Source organism: Oculina patagonica, chromosome 7 (genome assembly GCF_052425735.1).
Source record: "Oculina patagonica isolate OP01 chromosome 7, crgOcupat, whole genome shotgun sequence".
Taxonomy (NCBI): Eukaryota; Metazoa; Cnidaria; class Anthozoa; order Scleractinia; family Oculinidae; genus Oculina; species Oculina patagonica.
In genome coordinates this window covers 9,586,752-9,610,967 of record NC_135764.1, presented here as the reverse complement: position 1 = coordinate 9,610,967, position 24,216 = coordinate 9,586,752, and the positions used below count along the sequence as shown (strand labels likewise).

The 24,216-nt window shown below is 35.6% G+C and overlaps 2 protein-coding genes across 2 annotated transcripts in view; both read left to right on the top strand.

Annotated features, from left to right (window-relative positions):
- Positions 1-1,671: 1,671 nt before the first annotated feature.
- Positions 1,672-14,759, top strand: LOC144659192 (uncharacterized). The gene is made up of 15 exons (XM_078519628.1): positions 1,672-2,742; positions 4,663-4,734; positions 6,144-6,215; positions 6,931-7,002; positions 7,347-7,418; positions 7,805-7,876; positions 7,996-8,067; positions 8,524-8,583; positions 9,054-9,125; positions 9,627-9,698; positions 10,420-10,491; positions 11,283-11,354; positions 12,751-12,822; positions 13,626-13,697; positions 14,684-14,759. Exons 1-15 carry the CDS (start codon positions 2,675-2,677, stop codon positions 14,757-14,759), a joined length of 1,068 nt encoding a protein of 355 aa, XP_078375754.1. The 5' UTR covers positions 1,672-2,674.
- Positions 13,181-24,216, top strand: part of LOC144660686 (uncharacterized) — a 19,151-nt gene continuing 8,115 nt past the window's right edge. The window contains exons 1-13 of the mRNA XM_078521389.1: positions 13,181-13,246; positions 13,626-13,697; positions 14,684-14,755; positions 15,211-15,282; positions 17,026-17,097; positions 17,682-17,753; positions 18,274-18,345; positions 18,450-18,521; positions 19,342-19,413; positions 21,139-21,210; positions 21,722-21,814; positions 23,400-23,474; positions 24,054-24,125. Coding sequence (XP_078377515.1) covers positions 17,722-17,753; positions 18,274-18,345; positions 18,450-18,521; positions 19,342-19,413; positions 21,139-21,210; positions 21,722-21,814; positions 23,400-23,474; positions 24,054-24,125 — 560 coding nt within the window. The 5' untranslated portion in view covers positions 13,181-13,246; positions 13,626-13,697; positions 14,684-14,755; ... (1 more) ...; positions 17,026-17,097; positions 17,682-17,721. The remainder of the gene's footprint in view (positions 13,247-13,625; positions 13,698-14,683; positions 14,756-15,210; positions 15,283-17,025; positions 17,098-17,681; positions 17,754-18,273; positions 18,346-18,449; positions 18,522-19,341; positions 19,414-21,138; positions 21,211-21,721; positions 21,815-23,399; positions 23,475-24,053; positions 24,126-24,216) is intronic.

Here is a 24,216-nt window from a genome sequence, read left to right as displayed (position 1 = left end):
CATAACTAAAAAGTAAAGACGAAGCAAAACTGTGATATTAAAAAAAATTAATGCAGGGGCAGGGAGCTTTTTAACTGTATTGTTGATAAATTAAAAGACTCTTCAATTGATTGATTGACTGACTGATTGATCGATCGATCGATTGATTACTTATTAATTAATTGGTTGATTGATTGATTGATTGATCGATAGATTGATTGATTGACTGACTGACTTATACCTGCTGATTGTTTGATTGATTGCTTATTGATTGAAGGAAATATTGATTGATTGATTGATTAATTGAATGATTGATTTGTACCATTACACAAATTGTATCGTGCATTTTAAATTGACAGTTATTTGTCATCAAACGCTATAACATTCTTACCAGAACGGTTGTTTTCTGCACTGAAAAATTTGGAAAGTCTGTAAGTGAAGAGCGGTGCATGATGTAAAGACCATATGAGAAAATGGTTGTCATTCATGTTTGCTGTCTGGTCAAGTTTCTTCAAACGCTGGTAGTCACACTTGAAAATATATGGAGAAATATGCTACAACTAATGTTTAAGTGTTAATGGCTAAAATGCTGCATATTTATGACTCATTCACATTTAAGAGATGTGTATGGAAAAAGCCACTCTGGCTTACCTAGCCTCGTTTTAATATTTTTGGACATATAAATGTCCCAGTAACTTCCTTTTGATAAAAGTGTAGCCGTTAAAGTTCATAAACTGATTTACTTTGACTTGTTTTTTAAGTTAAAGTAATTTAATTTTGCCGACAAAATTAATGATTCATGCTGGAGTTGAAAATTAACGGCAGCCATATTCACATTGGGTCTAAAAATGAACTGAAACTTCATGTATTTTCGGAATTCCATCATTTCAAAGCCTTTCATAAAAGAAGTTTGGACAGTAAATATCACACTCTAATAACTATCTAGGTAGCTACGGTTTGAAAATCAGTGGGACAAACTATCATCAGGAGATAAGCATGGAGACAAAACCAAATCTTCTAATCTCTTGCAATTTTGTGCTTTTATGATTAACTATAAAGTAATGGGAGGCACCACAAGCAAGCTTTAGCTTCAGTAACGATCGAAGTTTTATTTGCAGAATTTTGCCCAACAACAAAATTCAATATTTGCCAGAGGGCTTGTTCTGTTGCATGACGGAGTTACGAGATCTGCAAGGATCACAGAAAAAAAATGTTTACAGAATACTTATTTTTGGTATAAATCACGACCAAATATTATCGTCAGATTATTTTCTTAATTCTCAAAAATTAGAGAAAGCTTGCAATTTTTAAGGTGTGACCATTGGCTGGTTAGATTATTACTATTATTTTTTATTATTATTATTCGTTTCTCTAGCGTTTGAATGCTTTATTTCTTAACGGTATTATTCAATCAATATTTCTTGCTAATACTCTAAGGAGTATTGTAAATTAATTGCACAATCATAACAATTTAAGGTAGGATCATGATGGGTGAGATCTTAACAAAATCATTCTACCTGCGCTTATGATTTTCCTTGTTACTTATTTTTTTAATTTATTGATTATCGTTGTTGGATATTTGACATTTAAAAATATTTTTTGGGCACTGTATCTATACAAAGAACAGTTTACCCCCCAACCCCACCCCCCCCCCCCCCCAACCCTCCAAAAAAAAGAAAAAAAAAAGAAGGTGTTGTGTACATATTCACTTATGATTTACATATGGTTCGCCAGTATCAGAAATCTCATTTGGTTAAATTAATCAAAGAGGTCTATGACCTACTCGTGAATGCGTTCGATATATTTGAATCGTTCCTTTGTACAGTATAGTATCGATGGAAAATATTCATTATAGGGATTAATAATAATAATCAACTTTATTTAAAGAGGGTGAACATATATCAGGGTGCTTAGGTATAAGAATTACTTTTTTCGTCTTTTCAATTGCTTAGCAAACCGATGGCTCAGTGGTACAGCTCTGCGTTCTGAAGCGTGTGACCCGGGATCGACTCTCATACCCCGTTGCTAAAATTCTTTTTTCTTCTTATTTTTTTTTTCCACGGATATTATATACATATCTGTCTTGTATAGAGTTTCATTACTCTTTTACTGATTATCCTTTAATAAATCGTGCCGTGCTCTAACCTTCCCAGTCTTTTCATAACACATACATAAAGTCACTGGTCATCGTTTCCGGATTTTCGCGATTATTATATAAGAAAAGGCAATATTTCATCGTTTGGGAAACGATTGTTTCTCATTTACAGGGGTGAAGTATTTTCTACACTTATTTCTTTGAAATGATACCTTTGTAAAGCTGTATTTTTATTCACAGCCGAGGGAAACGAAATTTAGAAAGCGCCCGTGAGCATACCTAATTTGCATAATGTTAACAACGATGGAAGGATGGAAGGAAGGACGGCTCAACTTCCCCCACTATACTCGTTCATTATGCATTCACGAGTAAAAAGGGAATAAAAAAAAAAATAAAAAAATAAAAAAAAAACGAAAGAAAATTTTCACGAATATAACTTTTGGAAACGAAGAGTAAGAATTCTTAGAGTTTTAGAATATTACCCGAGAATGCAAAAGTGAAAGATCAAAACAATTCAACTATAAACTTTCAGTTCAACTGCAATGTTTTGCTTGATTTCAGCTTCTTTTGTTTGTGCTCTGTTTACATATTTGCAGGGACATGAAATCTAACATCATTAGGAACCTAACTGCTGGGTTATTTTACAACCTGACAAATTTACGAATTTTGTAAGTTAAGAAAGTTCAAACAAGTACTTAAACTGCCATCCACTATTTGATAAAGAGACGCCTTACAACTTATCAAAGCGTTCATGTGAATGTTTATAGTGTCTATAAAAACCTTGACATAAACTTAATAAGGGACAACCAGCCTACCAACCAACCAACCAACCAAGCAACCAACCTACGTTTTAATGAGAATCGTCTCTCCTCAAGAACGGCGGGCAACGTCCTAAGTTTTACGTCATTTATCTTGAAACCAATATAGAACTCGTAATTTTCTAAAATCATGTTTTTAGTTTTTACGACTGAATTTATTCAGGAGTATTGTAGCTAGCCCAATGACACTCGCATGGTTGGTCGTTCGGTCCATCATCTGTAAACTTCTCATTGCAACTCCGCTGACCAGCAGATACACTAGAAGAAAGAGTGTAGCAAGGCGGCCGTATAAAAGCGGCCGTATAAAGGCGGTCTTTTAAATTTAAAGGGGTTTACAAGAAAAACCAGAAGCAAAGAAACAAAATATGGCTGACAATTACGTGAAGAATTAAGTAATCGACCGCCAAAAAGGTGAACATTGAAGGCCAGTAATCTGCATTAATCGATCGATGACTTTCGTGTCTATTTTTCGAGCTAGCGTAGTACATGTAGTCGAATGCAGGACCATTCGAAAACTAAATCGGGTTTCACATAAGCTTCATAAGCGATGGATCTATCGTGAAACCAGAGCGTTGGCTAAAATCGAGTGCGTGGCTGCTTGTTCCCAAGAAAAGGAAAAGCTTTTCAGATGAAACAGCACAATATTACATCTGTACCTGAATCAGTCTATTATATTTTTTTTTTACAGCGTTATTACTTAACAGCCTACATGTAAATAATTCTGCAATGCATATCTACGGAGCGATATAATAAACAAACCACTTTAGTGCTATGGGTTAAAAAAAGAAAAAAAAAGGAAAAAAGAAAAAAACTCTCTCCTCTGGGATTCGAACTCGCAACCTCTCGATCCGCAGTCAGATGCCTACCCGACTGTGCTACTTAGACGTACTTAGTCACGTGAGACGAAAATATCTTATATCAATGTAATCGACATTCCGCCGTTTATCTGTTATCATGTGCATCAAAGGAATGTTTGAATCACCTGCTGCTCATAAATTTTCAAGGAATGAAAACTAAACTTTTAAACTTGGCAAAAAAATTCAGTCGTGGCTCGAAGAGCTCTTTGATTTAAGAATTTGCCATTTTTGCCGATAAAAACGTCGTCACGAAATCGGCGCTACTGTTTGGCTTTAGTAATAACATTGGATATTTTACGATCTCATTTGATTAATAAAACTGAAACAAAAATAAAATTATATATCCGATAAAAAAGGTACATCGACTTAAAATCTGGATTTTGTGACATTTTTTTAGAAATCAAATGGCAGGAATTTCCGGAAGTTTGTTGTTGTAGTCAAAATGTGGTAAAATGAAACACGACGGTAATGGAAAGGAAAACGTCACGATCAAAATTTCCCCGCACTGGTTGGACCTATTGCTTACCCTCTCTTATAGTCCAGGTTCTTTGTGTATTTGGTCGTTCTTTTGTTTTAATTCACCGATGAGTTGTTGCCGTAGCCGTTGTCACCCAAGCTTGCACTTTTCGGAAAAAATAAGGCCTCTACTAAACCACCGAAAATCAGGTGACTACAGGTGAAATTTATGTCAACGTCATTATTCGGTCCCACAGCTTCTTTTTCCCCATATGCTCCCTCGCCCCCGACCTCCGTCCGGGACCACCATCTGAAACGAACAAAATAAAGCAAACAATTTTAGGAAAGGAGCAAAAACAGACACAAAGTCATTTTAATCTAAAACGTAACTATTTAGAGCCTGAGCAATTCAAGCAGATATAAGATCTGTTGCTAATTTTTGAGTATGTATCTTCAGATATCTTTCTTACAACAAAATTCAACGTTTATCAGATGGGGCGTTCTTGGGTTTGGAGAAGTTGGAAACACTGTAAGTGTATAAAACCCAATGAAAAACCTAGAGCATTTTTTTCCTGACGTAGACTGTTGTAATTGTATCTGGGCCATTCATCATTCTCATCTTTTTACGCATTCATAATATTATTCACTCATTGTATAATAAGCGATTTTCTACTCCTGGAAATTATTACTTAACGTTCGAGGTTGAAAGTTCAGCCTTGTTATGCAGTTTATCTTTATTCTTCACCCGAAGAATTCTGCTGCATTGTTTTTTATCTCGGATTTCTTTATATGTAACTTATGATTTTCTTCTTAACCCGTCTCAAAGCTGACCTTTGATATTTGCGGGTAAAGTTGATTGTTGAAATAACTGCATTGCGATGTGTATTGCATAACATGGCTTGGCATGGTTTCGCATTACATGAGATCGATAGAATCGATGGCATAACAACTTCGAAAAATAAAAGGTTAAAAAGGTTACCGAAAGTGGACATATTTATAGGAAAGAAAGCATTTCCGTAGTTTTATTACGTGGAATGTTACCCTGAGTCGATCACTCTGAAACTTAAGTTTAAGTTTAATAAATGACAAATATTATAGTAGTTCATGTCAAACACGAACTTGCAAAATTCTCGATACTAGATGCAAGTGCACTCGGAGTAATTTTCCATAGAGTCCCTACGTTTTGTGCTCACATGTTGTCCTCGTGGTCATAGTCTCTGAAGACCATCTCGGGCATGGATTGTTTCGAAAGTCTTTCAGACCCTAGTTTTTAGGTGGACTAACAGCGCTGTTTTAGACGAGGTTTTAACGGAAAACAAAGCAAAAGGCAAAAATGAACAAAAGAAAACAGCGTGATAGCTTCATTAACAGATTAACTGAATTTTCGTTTACCCAAACTAAAAGTGATTCGCTATTCAAAGTTACAAATAAAAAGATCGCAGAGTAAAATAAACAACAATGAGTAGTTTACCCTAACCTCCTCGTTAGAGGCTGTGCTATTTACGCAGAACGCTTTCAAGTAGCTTATTCTATAGAAGGATTTTCAGAAAATTGTTATCAGAGGCTTGCATCGGTTACATTAGTAATAGATTAAGCGGCAGTTTGAATAACTGTCCTTCTCTTGGACGTACTAGGTGGGGTAATGGTAATGGTGAAAACTAAGAAGGCGGATCCACGATAGCGGCTCTAAAGACGTCAAATGCCATCACAGCCAGGAGAAATAATGTCATCTTGTAGAGTAACCGAAGGGTTTCTACTCAGTGCAAAATATTTTTTCTGGGTATTTATAGAACAAAAACCTTGAGGAGGGGTTAAATTTACCTCCCCAACCTCCCTCCCCTTTCCATTGACACATTGCAACAGATGAACTTGAAGACACCCAAGTGATGACATAGTATAGTGCTGTTATATTTAGTTTTTCATTTATCTCCGTGCCAGGTTCATTAACTCTAACAATATTCAGAGCGTGGCTGCAAAATCATTTTTCAACCTGACAAAGTTAGAAACTCTGTAAGTTGACAAGGGAACACGGTCGTAGTTTTAACATGCACGTCATTGGACCGTTAATGAATTTACCGGAAAGTGATCCTGTTCGCCGAAAAATTCTATGGTGTAACGATAGCTAGAAAATATTTATTTGATACAATAATTCTTTTCACATATTTAATTACATTTACGCATATTTTTAGCCATTTATTACCCGAGTAAATGCACGAAGCCCTGGCTAATTTTCTCAGGCGAATAATTGAAAGCTTAGCGAGGTAAAATCGGTTACACACGAAAAAGCAACTTTACCTAGGGAAACCTTGTATTTACCTAGGTTAAATGACCTCATGTAACCGCGGCTAGTTTCGTCTTCATTACGGTCGACCAGCGTCTTGAATATGGGTCTTGTTTTGCTAGATGTGAACTAATGCAAACGATTTCTGGCAAACAACTGAGCTACGATTCTAAGCCGCCATTTTAACGTCATTTTAACTAAGGGAGCTCAAGAATATCACAAAAAAATGCAGCTCAATGTTTTTTAAGCGGCAGTGTTTGTTTCAATCTTTGAACGTCTTCTGAGTTACTTTTGAAAATTTCAGGAGCAAAATTTCAGCCTTTTTTGTAGCAAAAATTGTAAAAACCTAATTATGACACAATATCTTACTGCCACTCATCTCACCGTTTCCAATAATTGTCAATTATACAAGTTATTTAGGATTATTTTTTTTTTTATTTTCAGAGAACTCCTTTGCAACGAACTTCAATATTTACCAATGGAATTATTTCATTCTTTGAAGAAATTGAAAAGTCTGTATGTATCTTATTGCTGCATATTTTCACTTCCGTCATTTTTTTATTGTTAGCGAGGGTTGTTGTTGTTGTTGTTGTTGTTGTTGTTGTTGTTGTTGTTGTTGTTGTGACCCTATAGTTTACCGTAAAGCCGAAAACATATCTTATAATTCGTCTTTTAAGCGATTCAGTGGAATTCAGTGGAACTTCGAAATTTGTTTTCGATGTTAAGTGTTGCTTGAGATGATTTCTTTTGATAAAATATTTAAATTAATAACGCAGAAGTTTGCAATAAGATAAAAAAGAATTTTGGTACATAATTTAGTCCAATTAATACTCGACGTCCCTTTTTTTAACATTTGACAGGCAACTGGGTTCAAACAACATCATGAACCCACATAGCAAGCTGTTTTTCAACCTAATAAATTTACAAGATCTGTAAGTTACTAAACTTGTAGAAAATTACTTTAATACAAAAAAAAAACAAACGACCAAGTATATGGTATACAATAAAAAAGGTTAAATTATTGGATACTTGAACGTCCAGTAGCTGTTCATTCACTCATGTCAAAGGTTTGGACGAAACAAATGTTCCTTGCCCAATCTTCGCTTTCATAATACACGTAGTGGTTTTAAGTTTACTTGAATTGAATAAATACTCTATTTTAGTAATCCCGTATTGCTTTGGAATCATTTGTTATTGATTAAAATCAGAAATGACGTATTTATTGACGTTGCATGACGTCACAATCAACAGCTACTGTCATGTGTATGACTATTTGTCTGCGTAAGGGTTCAGATTGTATTGTTGACTATTTATCCAGGAACTTGAAAGCAAATGACATTCAGAGCTTGCCTGTCAATATTTTCTCCACCCTGATAAGACTGCAAACACTGTGAGTTCCGAAAAAAAGACTTAAGACGGCTGCAATCCATTCAGATATGCTCTATTACCTTTTCAAACATTAGTCAGCGAAAATCGATACCTAAAATTTAATTGTTTACATTTTGGCAGCCACTTGGATTCAAACAAGATTCACAGCTTACCTGCTTATTTATTTTCCAACCTGGTAAAATTGAAAAACTTGTAAGTTCAGAAACTTCGTTATTCATCAACCAACAACAAATATTAGAATGGAGATAAATTTTATATTATCGCATCGTTCCGGATTCGTAATACATTCGACATTTAAATCTTGCAATCAAGGGTGCACTGGATAATGAAACTAACGATTTTGGCCAGGCTTCTTAACTTTACACCTGGGTAGGTGACGCAATGCCCAGTACGCAGGTTAATTTAAATCGGAGACAACAATGAGCGGTTCAAATTGCGTTTTGCAGGCATAAACGAACATGTAAAATGTGTATGATCATCATTGCTTGTATGATAAAGTTTGGTTAGTCTGTCGAAACTTGTCTTAACAGTTACGTATGCCAACGATTTTTTTTTTTTTGCCATTGTTTTTTATATCCCTACCCTATCAATTGTCAATTGGAGGCATATTAATACGATCAAATACTAACTCGAGGTTTCCACCGGTAGATATTTATCTCCTGTAGAAACAATCTCTTTATGGAGCTCGCCATGTTCCCAAAATAAGATGTAAGTGTCTTGCTTTTAATGTATACAACTACTTTCTTAACTTCTAGTTTGGAGTTTGGCTTTTACAATCGTCAGCGTTCAATGAATTTTATAAACCTTTTTTTCGATCAGCTAACAAAATTTGAATCTTTTTTTTTTGTTTGTTTTCTTTAGTATCCCCCCATTCACCTAAACATTTAAACATTTAAATGATTTCAAAATCTGAAAAAAAAATGTGCGTTTTGTCATTTTTTTTTTTGTTGTTGTAAAACCTTAACCATCGAAAAGACAAAAGGAGAAAGCTGCCATTCCCTCGCGCTCCCTTGTACACACAGACAGATACAGGATAACAAACTAAATATAAAAAAAGATATCCCTAGACTCAGAGCTGTAGTTTTTGTTGAGTTGATACGGAGATTGGTATGAAAGTTATTTTCTTTCTATTGTTTCTTGACCATCACACGAAAGGGCAGATCCATGTTTTTTTTTAGATCAACAAACAGAAACAGCATCGAGGAACTACCGAAAAAATTATTTTTCGGACTGGACGGTTTACAAACTTTGTAAGTAGACAAACGTTATATTATGAAGGCGGTTGCGGCGCACAACAAATTATGATGCTATCCCAGATTGCTACAGTGGTAGGGCGAGGAAATTATCCATATGCATTGTATAGTACATGTTACATTAAAAAAAAAAAAAAAAAAAAAAAAAAAAACTTGCAATGATTTTTCTTCTTAATTCCTGAGTTTTGATTGGCTTACAAGCCATGGTATATGAGCTCATATACTATGGACCACTGTTGTGGTAGGTGTACGCATCAGCGAGAACGGCGAGGGAATTTAAATATTGCTATTCTTTGTGTGCGTTTGAAAAATATTCCACTCGTGCTTGTTAAATATGCGACATGTATAGCCCTCTTGTCGCTAGGCGCCTTGTTGGCTATTCACCATCTCATATTCAAACCGCGGAATAATTGTTAACTATACTATAATTCCTGTTAAGAGAGTAACACCATTTACGACTGATGAGCTGCAATACTAATAAAAAACTTTCATTCGCAGACTTTTGTCAAACATCGGAATTGGATATTTACCAACGGGTTTGTTCTGTTGTATGACAGAGTTACGATACCTGTAAGAGCACTGACGGTCATGCCCTTTTTGAACCAATTCTCAGCACCCTTAGCCCTCTTTGATATATGTAGTAAACTTTTTCATATATTTTATTTAAATTTATTGATGTGTGCGTAATATCGTAGTCACGTGATCTTTATTTCACCATCAAGTAACCCGACACGCGGGAAATTTTTGTATTATCGATTGTACGTTCGACTAATTGACAGGATTTTTAGCTGTTTGTTTGGCCAAAATATATGGACAATCCTTCACAGACACCTTTTCTGGAAGACATCTAATTTGTGGCTTATGGTCTTGGTCATCTTCAAGGATACTGCACCATACAAAAGAGTGATTAAGAAATTGCTCTTAAATAATCGGATCTTTTTTTTTTTGGCTGGTGTTTCTGAATTTACCAGTGTTCCGAAGAGAAGCAAAAGCCTGACTTGCCTTTGAAATCTGAGCTAGGACCTCTTACTCTCCATCTCCGCTGGTTGACACATTTGAACCTAGGAAGGTAAAGTGTCCAACTTCTTTTACTGCTTCCGCGTTCAACATGATGGCTTCGCTGGTTCTGCTATTCATCCTTTAATGCCTGGTCACATTTGTACTGATCTCGAGTTCCCCATGCTGCAGTTGAAAAGGTGTTGGTCTTTGCCTATTATCTACCCACACAGGTTTACCCTAAACCAAACTATATGCAACTATACAAACTCTAAACTGTCGTCATATTTTGTAGGTACATGAACTCGAACAACATAACGAACTTAGCCACCGAGCTATTTCACAACCTGACAAATCTACAATATCTGTGAGTTACGAAAGATGATATAAACAACTTATATGCGGATTCGTGCTGCAACCCAGTCATTTTTCCTTGGGACACCCATTTCAACAAAGGTAACGTGAATTCTCGAAAATGGAGAACCACCTTCCCTTTGCAATTTTGAAAAGTAGACGGCAACGGGAGCTATATCTATTTTTTTCATTTATTTTCAAGTGTAAGAAAAAACAAGTGCCCAAGAATTGTGACTGGGAGGCTTTTATTGCCCGTTGACGTTGTTGAGTCTATTTTTGTTCTATTTATTTGTTTGGGTATTTGTATTTGACCACGCTACCTTGAGTTGGGTCCCTCGTGCACACCTCCTAATTCGAAATTTTTCTTCAACGAGTAGACGGGATGCATAGACTTTAATCTCGCTTTTACTAAGTTTCACATTTTAAGTAGTGGCTACTTCGCGCAAAATTTACCACTACACAATATAAACGGAAAATATGCTGAATACAAATATTTTTTATTGGCATTTTGCAATTTGCGATTTTGACTGTTTTGGTTTTGTCACGGGCAATTTTGTTAAAGGCCTTTAACAAAATTGCGGTATCATAGCTCCTGAATGATATTTTCCATAATGGCACGTTTAAAATTTCAAAATAATTGGGGTTTAAGATTTTACACTACACGAAACTTATATCTACATAACAGCCAAAGTAACAATGAGTTATAATCTACCCACAGTGGTTATGGAAATGTGTTTGTCTTTACTAGAAACCAAACTAAATGCAACTATATATGCAAATTACGTACTGTCTACATATTCGCAGGTACTTGAACGCGAACAACATTACGAATCTTGCTACCGAGTTATTTCATGAACTGGCAAATCTACGAGTTCTGTAAGTTACAAATCTTTACATGAACTATCTCTGAAGAAGTTTTATCCGTTTTATAATTTCCCCATCAAAATAATATCATTTGAGTTAAGTGATGGACACACGGTATTTTAAAACTGCGTTTCTCACAATTAGAATTTCGTTGCAAAATATAAATTCAAGTACCGAGTTTGATGCAAGCAGTGATTGTAAAATTCAATTCTGTTTGCAGCCGACAGTTTATGTGGTGACAAATGTTTCTGAAAGATACCTAATGCCTAAACCGATTTCGTTCCGAAAGTGAAACCCTTGTTTCACACCACTTAGTTTTTGTCGCATATATATTTTTTTAACAAATCATGTGATCCATCGCAGCCGAAAGAATGACAGCAAGCACTATCTTTTTCACTTTAAGTTAAATATCTTAGAGCAAATTCTAGTAGCAAATCAAATGTTGATTCCGGATTACTTTTATCGCCAGAGATCTTTCTAACAACAAAATTAAAAATTTATCAGATGACGTGTTTTTAACTTTGAAGATGTTGGGAAATCTGTGAGTATTCGGACAAGGTGGGTTTTTGGTAGAAATATTACATCGTTTTGGCATGAAGAAAAAAAGGGACATTGTAGATTGAACCTCTCCTTTATCTATTTCTGATGAGTGGAAGGAAACTGGGTTAAGCTCTTGTGCTGCTTTTAGTTTTGGTTCTGTTGCAACTTTACTTTTATTGTTACTGATGGTGATAGGTGCAAATTAACTTTAAAAGCACACTTTTATCAATCATCCTTCGCAACACTGGTATTGCCTTTCCATTGAATTGAATGAGGCGAACGTTATATATTTTTTAAGCAAAGTGAATAACTTTTTTCTTAAGATTTTCAGGGGGTATGTTTTATGTTTCGTTTTATCTTCTAACTTCGATATGTTTGTTGATCGTTAAACAGTTTGTCCATGGGACTAAAACATTTTCAATTCATAGCTATTTGTCTTCAAACGCTATTACATTCCTACCAAAAGGATTGTTTTCGGGATTAACAAATCTAAGACGTCTGTAAGTACAAAGTAGCCTTTCATGCACAATGGAAGTAGCAACAGGTACTGTATCCACTTATAAATCCACAGTCGTTACCATCGTCTGTGTAGCGAGGAGCCAAAGGTGCAAAATTTCGGGCTGCAGATTTATGTCGTAGTAATCAATACATGTATTACATCAGTTTCTTGCATAGCTCTATGAGGAAATGTATTATTACATTATCATTATTTGCTTACCATAGCCAAGATTCTGATTTTTTGTTATGGACACTTACTCTTTATATTGATGGTAATATTGTTTCTGATTTTTTACCGTCAGTGATCTTACACACAACAAACTTCAGTATTTTTCAGAATACGTTTTTTTAAAGGATTTTCAATCCACAGGTATTTGTCTTCAAACGCTATTACATTCCTACCTGAAGAATTGTTTACCACATTGAAAAATCTGGAACGTCTGTAAGTACAAAAAGGCCCATATTATTATTATTATTATCATTATCATTATCATTATCATTATCATTATCAATATCATTATTATTATTATTATTATTATTATTATTATTATTATTATTATTATTATTATTATTATTATTATTATTATTATCATTATTATTGTTACTATTATTATTATTATTATTATTATTATTATTATTATTATTATTATTATAATCATTATTATCATTATTATTATTATTACTATTATTTATTTTTTTTTATTTTTATCATTGCCAAGATTCTGGCTTTTTTAACGGACACTTACTTTTTATATTTATGGTGATACTTTTTGTTCCTGATTTTATGCCGTCAACGATCTTTCTCACAACAAAATCCAGTATTTATCAGAAGACGTTTTCTTAAAGCTGGAGACGTTGGAAACACTGTAAGTATCTGGAGAAAAACTACATCCTCGCATAAGCTTTAGCATCAAGCTAGGAAAGGTAGCCATTACATACAAGCAGAGTAACACCAAAACAGTCGTTAAACCAAATATAACATCGTAGTCACACTCACGAACAAAATGAAATTGAAACAGAGAGTAATGCACGGAAGTCATGCAATTGTTATACGCTCAGCAAGGCATTATTCATTGGGAGTGTTTTTTTGCGTGCTGGTCAATACAAAAGAAGAATCTATTTTTATTTGGCTTAACCTTGCTATGTCAGTTTCCGTACATTTTCCGCTGACTCAATTGGAACAAAGCGTCAGCTTATAACATTATACATACATATCACAGCATACTTTTTTTTTTTAAATCACAGATATTTGTCTTCAAATGTTATTACATTCCTACCTCGAAGATTGTTCTACACACTGACAAATCTGGGGAGTCTGTAAGTGCAGGGTTGGTGTATCACACGCACTGAAAAAAGTTAAAACGACAAATAAAAAATAAACGATAAATAAATGTCTACATTATACGTAACATAGATATATATCTTTATTGACCTTAAAATATCAAAGCATAGGTTATCACGTGATTGGATAAAACTTTGATTAGCGAATGCTTGCATGTGAAATGATGGGAAATGAGCAAAATGCTTTTTACCATAAATCATAGAGATATATACATAGAGAAATACTGACTGAAACTAAATAATTGGACTATGACAATCGGTACTAAAGGTCCATCACTTTGTCAGTCAATGTTTTTCGACCAGTCCTTCAAGAAGATGCCTGGAACAACAACATTTAGAGCTTACCAAAACTTCACATTGCCAACAATGAAACAATGCCGACCAGCTAAATACTTTTTAGTCTTTACTTTTGTTTCTGTTCACTTTGTAATGATATACAGTTATATGTAAGTATAGACAGACTTCAAACCTTTCCTTATTCTCAGAAAAAAGCTACAATAAACTGAATATTTGAAAGTCTGTAATGTTAACCAAAAAACGTAATTGTAAAACTACGGTCATCGATACACACACGTTTATGAGAAGAAAGCGAATTGTGTTGTTTTCAAACGATGTGAAAATGACAAAACATCGCGATATTTACCATTTCCGCCGATGGTGCATTTTTCGTTTGTATTTTATATGTATTTTTTTAAAAAGGAAAGCAAGCTAAGCCAGGTGTTTCAAAAAAATCCGATGGAGCAGCTACCAGCAGTTAAAAGTAACGACAATAATTTAAGTGTCGAATTCCTATAAAAAACGTACCTAAAATTAACACGACCTCAAGCTTGCAGTAGTTTGCACCACGGTCAATTCTTAAACAGAGCTAAGGGGAACTGGAAAGTATCTTTTGCATGATGAGTACATACTGTAAAATGTTTCATTTTTCCTCACTATATTAATCATGATAAACCTTTTCCCAGATATTTGCCTTCAAACGCTATTACATTCTTACCAGAAGGAGTGTTTGCCAACCTGACAAATCTGGTTGTTCTGTAAGTGGAGAGTAGTGACTATACCCAACCACCCCTACCGACTTACCGAAACTACCCACCCACCCACCTACCTGCCTACCTACCTACCTTCTTTCCGTTTTTCCTACCTACCTGCCACATTTTTACTTGCCATATAGCAAAAACCCACAAATTGAGTTTCAATTTGCAAACAGCTCCGAGCAAAATGCAAATAAAATGTTGCAACACTGCGCTACAAATTGCTATGTTGCACAGAAATAGCACTGGTTTCATTGCAACTGAAAAAAATCGGATTATCAGATTGTTGACTCACTTTAAACTCGTTTTCTTTTCTACTGTATCTTATCATTCTTAATATTTAGCTTAAGGTTAAAAAGAATGGTTCAATGGCTTTTTTTGTCCTTGGCTTGCTCACCCCTATATTATTTGACTTTCAAATTAAAAGTAACTTCTCGTTAAATATATTTAATTTACAGGGATATTTCTAATAATTCTATTCAATATTTACCAAACGAATTGTTCTGTTGCTTAACTTGGTTAAAGGCTCTGTAAGTATAACAGACAATTGTATTTTCTTAACTTAGACGAGACAGACTAATGCTCATGATCGATAATGTTACACCTATCCAAAAATGTCTTCTTCCAATTTTGCTGTTTTTCCTCATTCTTTTAGCTTCGGCTTCCATAGTTGTGGTCCTAATAATATACATACAAAAATTTCTGCATGCTCATTGGCTGAGAGCACGTCAATTAATCCCAAACAGTGCAAAAAGTTGAAATTGAGTGCAGAAAGTTGAAATTAAATTGATTGACAGGAAAGTCGGAAAGCGCGCCAAAACAAAATGGCGGCCGATGTCGGAGTGTTTGAGAGAGCAAAAATCGAGCAAAAACATCACAATTCATGAAAAGTTTGACCGATTTAACGAATGTTATAAGTATATAAACCAAAGTACCAGGAATTGGACGTCTGTACAGCACAAGATAGGCTTTAAGAAACTACTGAAAGCTAACAATCGTGGATTTTCTTACGCGACGGCTCGTAAAGAAGAAAGATTACAAGCGTGAATTGAAGTTGGACATTTCAGCCCATACCAATACAACTGAATAAGGATAAAAGCACCCGATAATGCGTGACAGAGAGCTTTAAAATTCCCTAGCGGTGTCTCGATTTTACAAAGCCCGGCAACTCCGTTATGTTTAAGAACGAATCGGAAAGGTAAGCTACTAAACACGGTTTGTTTGTCATCCACTTCAAGTGACATTTTTGTTTGTGTATTATTAACAAGTAATCACATGATTTTTCTCGTACAATTTGGGATAAATCAGCACTCGTAAATTTTTCAAAGACTACAAATTGCACTCGCCCTACGGGCTTGTGCAATTTGGTTAGCCTTTGAGCAATTTACTCGTACTGATTTATCCCAAATTGCACTCGAAATCATGCGATTACCTATACAAATTTTTAGCTGCTTCCAATTTCTTTTTCGATCAAAAATTGTAAGTACGAAAGAAAACCATTCGGTAATAAGATAGTCCCTTCTTGTTGTGTCTGATCACACGACCGACAACTTTAGCTCTATCTGTAGGAATATGGAATTGCGCATTTGCCCACAAGGGATATTTTACGTTTCTATAAGGCTAGTACAATGAAAACTTCATTGAGTTATTTTTAAGTCCGTGCTTGAAAATATTGCTTTACCTTTTCGAATGGGGCTTAGGAGGAACCCAGGTAGCTTACGGAAAAGGGAAAATTGACGAAATATTTCCCTAAGAAGTAACGACCGATTATGGCTAGTAACACAATCACAGCCATGAGGGAAGCCTCGAGCCAAGTGGCCCATACTGCCGGACCTTATCCTGGTTTTTGTGCATGCGGCTAGAAATATTTCTACTCCCCTCTGCATAGGATGCTAGTCCATCACAGGGTAACCCCCTCCCCACCCCAGTATTATCTCTCGCCGGTACCCATTCATATACCTGGGTCGAGAGAGACACTATAAGAATAAAGTGTATTGCCCGAGAACACAACACAGTGACCCCGACCAGGGCTCGAACCCGTACCGTTCGATCAGAAGTCCGGCGGGCTAACCGATAGGCCACAGCACCCCCCCCCCCCCCCCACACACACACACACACACACACACATAATCGCAGTCACAAGGCTAGTTCTATAATATCAGCATAACGATATTTTTTTTACATTTTACCCTTTAACCTTCAGCAGAGAAGAAAAACTACCTGTTATGTCTGTTGTTACTAGTTAACTGCCTATGTTTTATTGTTTTTGTTAGATTGCTGAAGAACAACAAAATTACATTTTTATCAAACCAAACCTTTGGCAACTACGCCAATATTAAAGACCTGTAAGAATCAATGGCATTTGATTTAACAGGGGGGAAAACGTACATCTTTTTTCTAAGCAGCGCAATCAGGGCTTAGAAATTTCTTGGCGAATTCACTTCACACACCGAAATGGTGCTTAAATAATTACATTATGAACATACATGAATATTAAAATCTCAAAAAATACCTTGTCTTCATTCTTTCTACTTTTACTGAAATGATTAAGTTAGCCAAAGTAATGAAAAAATTGTAGTGGGGCTCATACTACGGTACTCTACAACTGCTATAAAAGAAACATTTTAAGCGTCTCAATGACTTGTAAGCTCGAGCTTGAAATTCACTCACTCAAAGGTGCCAACGCATTTAAAGTGCGGGGGCCTCGACTTAACGAGCCTCTTTGTAACAAAGTCAGTAGTTTAAATGACGATAACCCCTCCCCCCCCCCCCCCCCAGTTATAGTAAAATATGTGGAAAAGAACCTCAACATAACGAAACCTCGATATAGCGAGCACATTTTGCCAGTCTCTTGATTCTCGTTATATCGTGTTTTCACTGTAGACATTTACTGATTACTGTAAATTTACCGGATACTATCTTACCGCAGGTATTTGTCTTCAAACGCAATAACGTTTCTTCCTGACAGAATGTTCGCCACACTGACAAATCTGAATCTTCTGTATGTAAAAAAGTGCATTAGTTATACATTATCCAACAAATCAATTGTAACCAAATTCAATTAAAACAATTGAAGTGTCCACGTTGTAGATAAGCTTTTGTTAGAAAACCTTTCCGTTTTTTTTTCTCTAATCCAATACGTGAAAGACCATCGCGGTTGCAAAACGAATGCCTGAAAAAGTTCAGGCTTAAAATAAATCTTAAACCATTATCTCTAATATATTGATGCAAGTCTTTACCACCAGTGCTATTGACCCAACCTGATGGAAGCGAATAAATTAATTATGATATTTATTTAGGCTTTCTTGCCCATCTGCTCCAGTTGCGTATATAAATACGAGGATCTCTCCTATGTTACTTAAAACATCCACGTAGTTACTCATTGTGTCTTTTCATTTGGCTTAACCGTCAAATCAGTGAAGTAACCTCTTATCAGTTTGATCGCGGGGAAATACTTTAAAAGTTAATAATAAGGTCGTTGCTTACCCAATGCAGTGAAATATTTTGGTTATAATCGGCAGTGATCTTTCTTACAACGGAATTCAAAATCTACCTAAAGACCTTGTTACAAGTTTGAGGAAGTTAGAATATTTGTAAGGAAATGAAGATAGCGTTTTAAGATCTCACCCTCCGATTTTAAGAGAATGCTCTTTTGGAGATGCTTATATTGTTTTCTAAAAACTTATTTTCATTTCAGGTCTTTGCAGAATAACATGATAACATCCATATCAAACGAGACCTTTTCTGGATACAGCATTCTCGAATATATGTACGTATGATAGCTGTTGAGAATAGTCCATTTTACAGTTGCCTGCCAAGTGACCAGGCCTTTGAATGGTAGTGAGGCTGGAGGTGACCTTGCATTGATACAAACCTTTCTGCTTTATTATGTAAATGCAAACTAGTTAACATCAGAACAACATGATTAACACAACAAAAGCAGTGAGGTCTGTATCAAAACAAGGTCACCTTCAGCCTCACTTCCATTCAAAGGCCAGGTCACTGAGCAGACAACTGTAAAATGGCCTATTAGTGAGAAAGACACATTTTTGTCAGACGTCACGTTTACCAGAGGGTGGAATTTAAAATGCACACTGGAAAACAAAGATGCTCATCAACTAGGGTAGCTTGAACACCGTTTTTTTTTTAAAATTATCATTTGGCCAATTTTGCACCAGCACACACGCTCCCTTTTCGTAAAATGTTGATGCAAATTTTGCGATACTTCTCTTTTTGCTACCATTGATGCTTAAATCGTCTTCCAAAGTCGAAAGTAGGAAAGTTTCGACCTGCTAGTCTAGGCCTAAACCAGAACATTGATCATCGACCATTACGACTGACATTGTTACATTGCATGACATCGGCCGTTAACAAATCTGACTGCTGGACATACCGACTGACCGACTGACCGACCTACCGATAGAAGAAACATCTATAACTTCAAACTATGCAATTTTTACTAGGGAAAGTAAGCAATTAATTATTTCCATAACTGCACTTTGTCATACCTAGTATAATATTAAATGAACACAATTATTTATGTTGCTCATGCTTACTCAGTAACCTTATATATTTTTTTTTATTTGCAGAAATCTTTCTTACAACAGAATTCGATATTTATCAGATGGCTTGTTCCGCGGCTTTAAGAATTTAAAATTTCTGTGCGTATATGTTCTGCGGATAATTCAGTAGCATATGTTGTTTTACAACACTTTTGTAACAGCTTTATTGAGTATCATTATATTAAATAGATTTAGCCAAGCCTAAAAGCGGAGCTCCCAATTTACTGACCAATAACAGAAAAAAATTAGCATTTGAGCCCGTGATCCAATGTAAACCATTATTTGGTCAGCGGTAAACTTAAAAAAAAACATTCCACCTTGATGAGTTCTATATTTGAGACCGCGATATGGTCATGTGATACTGGTCAGCGGATACCTTGTTTTGACAGCTGTCAGTTGACCATGACATGGATATCCAATATCAAAGATGTAAGCTGGCGTTAACCATAACCTTAAACCGATTTCTGGAGTAAGGCCGCCATGTTGGGGCGACTTCGTCGTCGTCGTCGTCGTCGCAGGCGCCCGCGAATAGGCTTTTATAGATTGTGATCCTAAAAGTGGCATATTATGCTACTAGCAGTGCTCAAAATTTTGCCAAATTATGCAAAAATTATGCCAGAATTCCCAAATTATGCTTCTGATTTCCGAAATTATGCTCACAAAATGACGTAGATTCTATACATAGAGGTGCGCAATAACGACACCAAATTATGATGTTTTTAAAATAAACTGTTGTTGTAAATTTATTTGTGTTTATGGCAGTTTATCACGGCCGTCAGCTGTCCAAATTAGCTGCTCGCATCTCTAAACCGTTTGTAAAATGCCTCCAACGACTTAACAATCACAATTGTATAGCTAAAACACGCATTGCAAGAACAAACTACCTAAATTTCATTTATTTCTGTAGAAAGTACACCATATTTACTACATTTTATGAATTTATGCTTCAGAAAGTGCTAAAAATTGCTAATTATGCCGTGGCAGTGCTCGTTTCACAAATTATGCTTTTTAGCTCCAATTATGCCAAAAATTATGCTAGCACAATCTATAAAAGCCTACCCGCGAACCATGCCGCTAGCCATGATGACCATGAAAAACCAAAAGCATGGGTTCTGTTAATTTTCTATGGGTATGGGGCTCCGCTCTGCGGCCCTTCGGGCCTCTGGGAGCTCCGCTAATAATTATCTAGGAAGGACAGGGAGGAAAAGGTAAAAGAAAACAACAAAGCGATAATTTGAGTTGAACATTTATCATCAACTAGATCAGCTCATCAACACGTACACAGCATATCTATTAAAAATTGATTTAACGGAGGACAAATGTAGTAGCTTAGATGGACTTGTAGCGGAGCTACCAGCGGTCCGAAGGCCGCAGTGCGGAGCCCCATACCCATAGAAAATTAACAGAACCCATGCTTTTGTTTTTTCATGGTCATCTAGCTAGCGGGCGCGTGCGACGACGACGACGACGAAGTCGCCCCAACATGGCGGCCATACTCCAGAAATTGGTTTATGGTTATGGTTAACGCCAGCTTACATCTTTGATATTGGACATCCATGTCATGGTCAATTGACAGCTGTCAAAACAAAGCATCCGACCAGTATCACATGACCATATTGCGGGCTCACATAAAGAACTTATGTTTTTTTTTAAGTTTACAACTGACCAAATAATGGTTTATATTAGATCGCGGGCTCAAGTGTTATATTTTTTTTCTATTATTTGTCAGTAAATTGGGAGCTCCGCTTTAAGGCTTGGCTCAATCTATTTAATTAAACAAGACATTTAATTAATTGTCATCCCTGTTATGTTGTGGATTTTCAGATTTCTACAGTATAACATGATAACCTTTATATCAAACAAGACATTTGCTCGCTCCACCATTTTTAAATATCTGTAAGTATTATAACCTAAATATGTTTATACATATTAGTGAGAAAATTTCAAAGAAGTTTATGTCAGCGAAATCAAATTTGCAAAATGCATGTATTAAACCAAACAATAAAATAAACCAAGGGAAAAAAAGACAAAGGGGGTCGAAGGAGCATAATAATATTAGAAAACTTTGCTTGGTGAAAAGCTTTGCCATACACCTTACAATGCCTTTAACAGCCTTAAAATCAAACCGAACATTTTTGAAAACAGCACAAAAGAAAAATCTGAACTTGTTTCCTCTTTTGCAAGCGTTGCACTTTACTGCTTGTTGAAGGTAAATGCCAGCACTTAAGTTGAGCATCCTTCAAAGACTAACTTTCGATGCGATTTTAAGATCCAATAACGAGTGGACTTTATTGACCTATTTTTATACACATTTTCAGCTCTTACACAGACATTTAAGCTATGGCACACTGAGTCGTCACTTCTCCACGTGCTGCCCTACTAACGTAACTGTGTTTTTATCTCCTAGAGTTCTGAGCGCGAATCAATTAAATACAATTCCACATCGAGCCTTCTTTTATGTGCATAATGCGTTTTGGGAACCTCAAACAGCTGGGATTTCGTAAGTTTCTTGACATTTGAGCAACAGTAAAAAGAAAAATGCTACTTATTTGGAAAGAACGTAAATTAAAAAAATGAAGGGATCATTTATTCGTAGATTTGGTAGTGGTAACAGTGGTAAAAAACAAAATGGCAGACTTGCTGTATTCCTTGTTCACCCAACAGCTCGCTTATAGGACTTGCTTTGAAGCCAATTTATTGCGTCGTACAAATTTCTTAAGAACCCCTGTCTGTAAAAAAAGTATAGTGCTAAATTCGTTTGTTTTCGTTGTGTATGTTTTTGTTTGTTTTACTAAAAGTGCTTTGTTGGTGACCTTTTCAAACGTATTGTTTAACAGTTTCAGACAATATAAAGTTCTCTAAACCTAAGAGATTAAGTTTGATGCCTTCCACCCCCTCAAAGGTTTTCGTTCCATTAACGCACAGCTTGCTCAACAAGATGACATCGTTCTTGTTGGCTGTTACGTCACATGACGTCAAATGACGTCATTAGAGCCCTCATCTTGAACCTGACATCTTGGATTTCAACATTTAATTAGAAAATCAGAAAATAACGGGAATGGGTACAGAATTCAGCCAGAATACTTATGGAATGTAAAAGTGAACAAATAGCACAATTTTAGGGAAGAAATTATTCTACATGACACGAGCGTGGGACAAAGAAAAAAATGAGTCCCCGACGGGAATCGAACCCATGGCCTCCCAGATACCGGTTGGGCGCTCTAACCAACTGAGCTACGTGAGACTCGCTGTAAGCTAGGCTATTTACTAGATTGATTAGTGACACGCGTCCTGCATACTGCTAGGATCAGCAATGTCGAAATCATCAAAATTGTAGTAATAATAAAGATGGTAGATTTTAAGCTCGGTGATAAACAGTGAAGAAATTATTCTACATTACACGAGCGTGGGACAACGTTTGTCCCACGCTCGTGTCATGTAGAATAATTTCTTCACTTCTTATCACCGAGCTTAAAATCTACCATCTTTATTATTACTATAGTACAATTTTATTTAAAAAAATGAAAAAAAAAAGAAAAATGTCAAAATTGACAATTTTTGTCCAGACCTGCTAGTGATTCTGACGTTGCCATGCAAAAAAAAAAAAAAAAAAAAAAAAAAAAAAATGGACATGTGGCGGACTAATCAAATACATGTATCTCCAAGGGATGAATGAACGGAAACTGAAAGTTTTGGAATTACATAATAAATCCTATTTTCAAAATTTTCCACCAAACCCCAAAAAAGTAGAAAAAACTATAGTTGTTGGGCTCCAATCTTTTAGAATGTCTACTGCAACAATTTGGCCATCTTCTTCATTTCATTGACTGATAGTCAACTCGGCTGCGCATTGTTGACTATTCGATTGAACCAACTGTCTAACTGGCTTGGAGTCCAAACCAATCAAATTAGCGGATTGTAAATAGAACACTCTGAGTACAGTGATTACTCTGTAATAGCAAACTTTGCGTGTTTTAGTTTCTAATCAGAAATATAATAACTTGCACTTTATCGCGCGTCGCCTCTAAATGTACTGCAGTACTAACGAACTTGCTCGTTTTTTCCTTATTTTTTTAACTTTTTAGAATTTCGAGTGGTAATCCCTTGATTAAAAATCCACAAAAGCGGATCTCTTATTTAATTCGCCTTGAGCAGACAATGTAAGTTGGAATTCTCACAGCACGGGTATAAAGCCATTTTGAAAAATCAGCAGTTGCATAAAAAATGTGTGTTAGAAAACTAATTGTCTCTATCTTAGTCTAATAGAGTTAAGCCCGGTTTCTTTTGTCCATAAGAGTTATTGAGCAGTTTGTCATGAGGCGTGTGCCGCGATTCTTTTGCTTTCTAAATTTCTTTTACGGATTATCTGTAAGACAATCCACTTTTCAACGAAACTTGGTGGGGAGTTAAAGCTGTACCAAACTTATATTAAAAAAGTATTAGTGTGATCGGACTTTTTTCATTTTCTATTATTTAAATTGGAAAATGTTGCTGTGAAGTTCGTGTCTCATTTGAATCCAAATTCGCAGTTCATATACGAATTATTTTCTTAGACTTTCAATCTTTTCAGGTTACCTTATTTTTCTACTAATGAAATTGCAGATTTCAATAAGAAGATTCAGTTTTTCAGTTGCTGTTTTAACACCAAGCAAGTAGATGGAAACAAACAAGGATGAAAAAAATGAAAAAGCAATGTTTGTTATACAGATTTTAGTCAATTTTCTCTGCTATCTTTCAAGAATGCTTTCAGATAATCCTATAAACAAAATAGAACCGGAGGCATTTAGACGCCACAATGGTACTTTAACAATGTAAGTACGGTCTCCAGCGTTTGGTAACGTGCGTTCAAGCTTGAATTTACGCATGTTTTAATTCGTGTTTTAAAATACGAGTTTTTACAAA